This window comes from Aspergillus piperis (genome assembly GCF_003184755.1).
Source record: "Aspergillus piperis CBS 112811 unplaced genomic scaffold BO85scaffold_46, whole genome shotgun sequence".
Taxonomy (NCBI): Eukaryota; Fungi; Ascomycota; class Eurotiomycetes; order Eurotiales; family Aspergillaceae; genus Aspergillus; species Aspergillus piperis.
The window spans coordinates 20586-28526 of record NW_020291636.1 but is presented as its reverse complement, the minus strand read 5'-3'; the positions used below and the strand labels follow the sequence as shown (position 1 = coordinate 28526).

Below are 7941 nucleotides of genomic sequence, written 5' to 3'. Positions count from 1 at the left end.
TTTTCATAACCCTAAATTTACATGTGTTTGTTCTAGATCCTCTAGCCTTCGGTGTTTATTGCTCGTCTCGAATGACTAGCTAGTCTCATACTATAAATACCAAGGAACATCCTGGCCCAGCTGAAATTCTTCTGCACACTACACAATCCACTCACAACAAATATCTCGTTCACCAGCTTCAAAGATATCTGCTACCGAACATTACGATGAAGGTCTTCTACACCCTCTTGCTTGCAGCCCTTGCTGGCTCCGTGACTGCTTCACCTGTAGCAAACGGTGGATCGTACAAAGATGTTCAAGGTATACAAAGACACCTTATTCAACATCTCTCTGTTCCGCTAACATTTCACCAGGTCATTATCATGATTATGATGATCATCAATGCACCAGGGTAGACCGCGAATGCAAGAAGTGGGACTCAAGGGAATGCAAGTGTCTTGATAAAGATGGACACAATTACCGCCGGCAAACTGCAAGCATCACCACACCGCCAGCAGCGACAGATACCAACACGAATGCTAATACCAATGTGAACCAAAATACCAATGCTAATACTAATGCCAATACCAACCAGGCAACCACTCCACCTACTTCGACTACAACGGTTCCTACAACTACCTCGACTTCTACCTCGACTTCAGCATCAAGCCAGGCGACTAGTACCAGCACGAACAGCAACACCAATACCAATACCAACACTAACACCAATGTCAATGTCAACACCAATAACAACGTCAATACCAATATCAACAATATTAACAATGCTGCACCCGCTACAGGTGGCGGATCTACTGAAGGAGGGGTTGGCGGAGGCAGTGGCAATCCCTCCGATTATAGGTGCCACGGACAGTGGTGTCCTAACTACTTTCCAGGTTGTGAGACCTGGGACTGGGATCACTGCAGGTGTGGAGGCCGCTTCTGTATCAACTTCGACACTAACTGCCGTAACTGGGACTGGGACAGTTGTTCATGCAGATAACGGATATATAAGGTAAGACATACATCTAATATTCTGGTGATCTGTCGTTACAGCTTGCTAAAAAAGATTACTAACAATATAGGGGTTCGAAGGAAGTTTCTTGGCTACTTATTGACGGAAAGGGGTTGTTTGTATTGATGTCATTTCCACGGGGTCGAAAAAGGCAGCAACTTGAGTCTATGACTTCATAACCTAAGCGTCTATGTGGTATTGGGTACAACACCCTAAACCGAACATGTTTATTTCTTCCAAAAAGTCTCACAGGGTTCAACACCCTTACTGGCTAAAAAGAGTTACAATTTACTTACGTCCTCAGGCAGAATGTCAATGAACAGGATTATTGCTTCCGACTCATTATTGTCACAATAAGGTAGCTGGTCTATATTTGTAATGAAGTATTAGAGGCGAGCCATACCTAGTATTGGATCACCGGCTCTATGTACAAGAAGGCTATTGTGATGGCATTGAAGCGAAGTGATTGGGGTACATGTTTCATTTTGCTTTGTTTGATATATATTATGTAGTTTTAGGTATCTTGCCTACTTATTTATTGTTCTTCATTGTTCATATATCTTCCCACGCTGATTTTTACATAGTCAATATTCTGGTTTAAACATACCAAAAGAAATCTATTTAATTAGCTGTTATGTAATATCAAATATTATAATCACTTAATTTTTCCAGTTATACTAAATACAGCTATATTAAATAAGACTACCAGTACGTTTTGTGATATATAGCGCGTCATTGTCGGGGTGATAGAATCCTACATTTAATTCCTTCGCAGAGTCCTTGTTCCTGGACTAAGTCAGGATCTAGTTCAATGAATTGCTTGCGAAAGATTTTCATCCGAAGTAATTTCTCCTTGCACTTTGAGAAGCATAATCACATTCTCGAACACTACCGCCATGAAATAAGCCATGGTACATTAGACTTGACACAAATTCAAGTTATACTGTGTCCTCAAATGCTTGTCTCGGATTAAAAAAAATAAGAGTATATACGAGACGTACAGGAACAATACAAAGGAAAAGACAACGAAGAACCAAAAAAGGAAAAGAAAAGAACCAATTCCAACCCCTATCGGGGCTGGGCTGGGCTGGCCCGAGCCCGACCCCAAGGTCTGCAGAATGTTATAACTTAATACGATAAATTTGGAGACAAAAATGAAGATGAACACTATATATGTAGCTTTGTTGTCATTGTAGGCTGGATGTTGCCTTCCCAGGATCAGTCTCCTTGCTGTAGAAAATTGAACCAATCCATTCGATCAATCACTGGATATCTACAAATCATCATACTCTATACCCAGCGGCACATTTCAAGGTAAAGCTATACCTTTGGTGTCGCGGCAACAAAGTCCAGATACTTTGAATTTGAGGGACATGCAGTAGTGATGCCTTCCTACTATAAAGCCGTTAATCATATGGCAAAGTTGCCCTTTGGCGAACGAAGCTTCAATTGTTGACTCTTTCGATCTATAAGCTCGGTGAAAAACCTTCGACTTCCACATTCCTGTCTTTCGGAAAATGGGGCCCCTCCTCTCCATCCCACCCTCCTGCCATCATTGCAGTTGTAAGTAACAGGCCACCTGCGTCGGGCATATATGGCGTAGACACACGGCTGCCACCTTCCGGGTACCCTGCATCGTCAAATTGGTAGTATGAATCCAGCAGATATGCAACAGCCTGGTCCACGTCGCCCAAGCGCAGGCTATTCATTGCCAACATGGAAAGGTCCCATCCGTACGACTCCTTAAATCCCATAGCTCTCTAATAAGCTTCGCTGTATGTCTAACCACCGTCGTGTTCACAGAGAGAGGACTGCCGGTAGAGGGGGGTGGCAGGAGTCCATAAATACCGGCCATAGCAAGATGATCTTCCACGGTAGTAGTCTCGTTTTTCCACATGTCGGGGATTCCTTCATAAACTGCGTACGCATCATCTACGACCGGGAGCGGTGCAAGGTTGTCTCGAACAGTCGTCCCATTTTTGGGAACAGAGAGTGACTGTCGCTCTTTCCACCGAATGGCGATATCTAATGCAAAGCGCCAGTATGCTAATTCGAACGTCGAATTGATCGTGACATTAGGGTTCGTGTTCTCGCTGACAGGGTATAAAGGGGGACCTAAATCGTAGACTTCTATTGAAGCGTTCCACCAGGCGTATGATACCATAAAGTCAGCGGTAGCAGTTATGACCTCATCCCACTCTTTCAAGGTACTTTCTTCCGGAAAAGCACGGTAAAAGTATTCGGCGAAATGCATAATATGAGGTTGCTGCCAGATCAGAAGAGCGTTAATATCACCTGGAGCATCTCGCCCGCTCGGATCTGTCATTTTTCCCCAGCGTGCCCCTTTATATCCTTGTTGAGCAGCCCGATCAACGCTAGACTGAAGGAAGCGATGATATGTGTTAGGGACGGTTCGAGAAAGAAGATCGTAGTGGCCCCAGCGAGCAAAGTGCAGGCAATGCCACAAAGTCATTTCGAGCTGGTGGAGCCATAAGTTAGGTTCGCATTGTATCAAGGATGAGGAGAAAGCAAAGTAAATAATATGTGACCGGTATGAATAAGACTCACATGGAATTTGCCATACCACCCGTTATTCACGAGTCCTAGTAACGATGCCATCAGTGGTTTGATTCAGAAACACTGTAAAATTATCATTGCGTACCAGATTCTGTGACAGCATATCATAATGACAAACGTCAGCCTGCGGGAGTGCGATATCCAAGGGTACGAACAATACCTTGTGGAGGATTGCTTGATGCTTCATTCACAGCAACTAGATATTGGGAAAGAATGATGCGGCGCTGGAGTTCCTGTGCACTTGCATTTTTGGTTGCGGATAGATCAATAAAAGCACCCGCTGTCCAGTAATTTGACCAGCACTCTTTAGATTTAGTAGAAAGCTCGGTGTATGATGGAAATCCATCGGATACCTTTTTGGCCGAGGGGGAATATGTGTCGGGGAAAGCCACCACTAGCTGTAGAGTATCAGAGCCGGAGTGGTTGAGAACGAATTCATTCGAACAAGCCAAGGGACCGGAGATAGAGGCGTTTGTGCTCCACCTAGCTGCAATTTGATTGACGTTACTATCAATGGTATGGTTGAAAATGACGGTATCATGGGATGAGTGACTCTTGACAGTGTTGTTGGTTGTCGCATTCCACACCCCCACATATGGTGCGTCAAATTTATTGAGATCAGCGTAAGGAAAGTCAAAAAAGATCCCCGATTTGCCTGATTTTAATAGAGTCGAGTTGATTTGAATTCCGACAACAGGGTTTTCAGGATGAGAGGTAACCTGTACAGATATTGGAAATCCATTGTACGTGAATTCTGATAAGATTTGTCCGGTCCAGAGATCCAGATCTTGGGACTTATTGAGAAGATCGTCTTCAATAACTTTGTCTTCGCCAAAATAAAGACCGATGTTGGCGAGATTGAGTCTTTGCGGGTTCATGACCAACCAATTGGAAATCTCTTCTTCTGCTGGGTTTTGTATATCATATTCCACAAGTCGCCCGTGTGTCCAGTATACAGGCCAGTGAAGTCTAAAGTCATATGGAAAGTCAGCATTGTATCTAGTAGTCCATGCAAAACTGTAGTCTTACCGGCAGGGGAGGTCTGGTTGGCAGTTGTTGGCAAGCTGAAATTGTGCCAACCCCAAGTGCTTTGAATAGCAAAAGGAGCAAATGTCTGTAACCCAGTGATATCAGCGCCAAAGGCAAAATTACCATTGCCGACTTGCAGAGGCGTGGTTGATGAGCTGGCACTCCGATGGGGATTAAATGACTGTACAATACTGCGCCTTCTAGCCGAGCTGACTCCGGCCACAACCTCAGCGGCGAAAAGAGATGTGTGAAGCAGGCTCTTTGCTAAGTGCATCGTGTCGGGACAGATAATGACGATTATAGACTCTTACATGCCATCATTTCCAAATTTATTGGTCTTCTGTTCAGTAGATTATTTCCTGCTACTTGTGGAATTATGTTTCCCCGTTTCAACCCCCGCTTCTTCATGATCCACTAAATTTCCCCAGCTTTCCATCGCTTTAAAACAACCCATGATTACCTACTCAATGGCTTCGCCAATGCGATTTAACGTTTCGGGCGAACTTACACCGAGGTAAGATTATGGTTATGACGCATAGTGTCGGATAGAGCTGCCTTTCATCGGTGTGATTGTTGGTCAGCTTTTATTGGTGGGCATTGGTTTTAATAGTCACTGCTAGTGGGTTAGCCTGAACCCAAACCAGAGTTGTTAACCGGGGGCGTTCACCATCACTGATATATATAGAATTATTATGATACTAGATAAGTTGATTAATTTAGTCAGATATATCACATTGTATCTTACTATTTATCTTCTGATGTCACAGGTTGTAGGAGGGGACTGTATATAGATAAATGTATCACATGCGGTATATATATTCCATTACTGCAAACATTTCCACTGTCTTTCAGTGTGCTCTACTGCGCTTGGGGTCCAAATACAATCCAACACTAGTGTCAGGTTCAACTACCGTCAAACTACAGTCAGGGAATAATAGCCAGGTATAACCACTCTAGATAAGAGGTTCAGATTCTAGGAATAAATCTATTTTGTATGTCTTCGAATCAATATATTGGAGTCTATTGTTGTGGTTACGATTGCTATCATTTTCCCACCCTGACTAATGGAAACATAGACGGTATATTATTTAATCCGAGCAAGCCAAGAATAGCATTACAGGTACGCAAGTCTGACAGTTGAAAAGTAGTTAGAGGTATTGTTACTGCGAGGAGATATTATATGAATTATATACGTGAAGATTGGGGAAAGTTAACCTCTTCGTCCACATAGGCTTTCCAGAATATCTAGAACTACGAACAGAAACATTACTGCATTACAATGCGACCCTTATCTTGGGGAAGTAAATCGCCTTCCAATTGCGGAAGACAAATTCCGCTGCAAATTGAGCGACATAACGCCTTCTTATCGGGGTGATTGATAAGTGAGGATGACCGCGAGATAACAGTGCTAGATCTATGCCTCAAGCTCAGGACCGAGATATCGAAAGGAGAATAGACTTGATAAAATAGGTCTTGACCCTTTCTTCTTTGCAACTCCTTTCCATCCAGACTTATTCTCAGCTGTGGCAATCATGCATTCCCCCGGTCGATACCTCATGTTTGCAGTGACCCTAGGTTCAGGTACACTACCTCTCCCCGCAAGCTATCCTGCAATCCTCCTCTGACCAGACAATTCTAGGATCGCTAATCGGATTCGAATCTGGGTATTTGAACGGCGTTCTGGCAAGTGACGATTTTATTCACCGATATGGCAGTTGTGATGCCGAAGGAAACTATTCGTTGAGCCCAACAACTCGCTCATTATTCACTTCGATGCTAATTGTGGGAGCCTTAATTGGGTGTTGCTCAGCACCCTTACTTCAAAAGTCATGTCAGCCTTTCCCTTTCTGGTGGTGTGGACACCTTCATAGACGGTGATTATCTGACTCATACATAGACGGCTTTCGGGGCCGGTTTCTCCTGGGCTCAATATCCTTGGCAATAGGAATTGCCTTGCAACTGATTGGTAAATTCGAGGTTGTTTTCATCCTCGGCCGAGTGCTAGAGGGCTATACTCTTGGCATTATCTCTACCACGGTGGGGTGTACCCTGGCTGTCTGTAATCTCTTTAGAACGTTCGATGCTAATTATGAGATAGGTCCCTTCATATCTAATCGAGACTGTCCCTAGCACCAGTCGTGGCTTGGTAATTGGGTTGTATGAGCAAGTTGTCACCATGGGCCTAGTCACCGCATCAGGAGGGAACTACGGCCTTTCTTACCTGAGCGGATCGAAGCAATGGCGTGAGTGCTCTATCACTTCCCATATTCCGTGCTCAGGCTCAGCCCTGTTATTCAAACACAGGAATTGAGATCGCCATCCAATTCGCCCATGCCATGCTTCTTATGATCGCGGGCATCAGCAACCCCGAATCCCCACGCCATCTCGCCAAGCTCGGCAACCACGCTGCGGCACGCACCAGTCTCGGCCGGCTTCGGGGGCTTGCGGCTGACTCCCCAGAACTCGACGAGGCGATAGCCGAACTACAAATCTGGCTACTTGAAGACGCGGAGCAGCAGCAAAAAGCTCGGCTCCGGGAGTGCTTTGAGGGGCCCAACCTGCGTCGCCTCGTACTAGGCTGCTCTATGGGCTTCCATGCTGAATCGACTGGCATCGTATTCTTCTTGTCGTACTCAACCACATTTCTCGCTGGGGCAGGAATCACGAATGCCTACCTTATTACCTTTATCATCGGCCTCGTCATGTCGGCTTCTACCCTGCCATCCATATATTGCCTTGACCATTTGGGTCGCCGCTCATGCGCCTTTATCGGAGGAACAATGATGCTCATCGTCTGTATCGTCACAGGGGCAATCCACTCGGCCGCGCCGCTGTCGGCTGCAAGTCAGCATGCGCTCATTGCGGGATCGTTACTCTTTATCTTCGCATATGCGTCAAGTTGGGGATCGCTCGGTAAGTACTCGATGTTGTAATGCGTTATCCAAGTGAGCTTCTAAACAGAATTCCTTCCAAGCATGGCTAGTCATTACCGAGGCATACTCATCGCGCCTGCGCACCTACCAAAGCACGATTTCTATGTGTTTCTACTGGATCTCGCAGTGGATCTTCGGCTTTATCACGCCGTATATGGTGGACGAATCCGCTGGCAATCTTGGCGTGAATATGATGTATGTCTTAGCGGGGTTCACCGTCCTATCGCTCGCTTGGGCCTATTTCTACCTGCCCGAGTTGAGCGGCCTTACACAAGCTGAGGTAAATGGTTTCCTTTTCTCCATGCGGACGCGATGCTAAACAGAGTTAGATGGACCGCATGTTTGATGAACGGATCGCGGCGTGGAAATCCAAGGCCTGGAAGCGGGAGCAGAAGATGGCAGTGGAAGCCA

General features: G+C 45.3%; 3 protein-coding genes across 3 annotated transcripts; 2 read left to right on the top strand and 1 right to left on the bottom strand.

Moving 5' to 3' along the window:
* Nucleotides 1-206: 206 nt before the first annotated feature.
* BO85DRAFT_510113 (uncharacterized protein) lies at nt 207-979 on the top strand (the record flags this gene model as incomplete). Its single annotated transcript, XM_025664533.1, has 2 exons — nt 207-300; nt 354-979. 2 exons carry the CDS (start codon nt 207-209, stop codon nt 977-979), a joined length of 720 nt encoding a protein of 239 aa, XP_025509561.1.
* Nucleotides 980-2457: 1478 nt separating this feature from the next.
* Nucleotides 2458-4871, bottom strand: BO85DRAFT_510107 (uncharacterized protein; the record flags this gene model as incomplete). The annotated part of the gene is made up of 6 exons (XM_025664532.1): nt 2458-2733; nt 2778-3470; nt 3560-3594; nt 3654-3659; nt 3729-4475; nt 4598-4871. 6 exons carry the CDS (start codon nt 4869-4871, stop codon nt 2458-2460), a joined length of 2031 nt encoding a protein of 676 aa, XP_025509560.1.
* A 1258-nt stretch (nt 4872-6129) lies between these two features.
* On the top strand, nt 6130-7849 carry BO85DRAFT_510106 (general substrate transporter; the record flags this gene model as incomplete). The annotated part of the gene is made up of 6 exons (XM_025664531.1): nt 6130-6178; nt 6237-6428; nt 6495-6634; nt 6696-6840; nt 6902-7510; nt 7572-7849. The coding sequence occupies 6 exons, from the start codon at nt 6130-6132 to the stop codon at nt 7847-7849; spliced, it is 1413 nt and encodes a 470-aa protein (XP_025509559.1).
* Nucleotides 7850-7941: the final 92 nt, after the last annotated feature.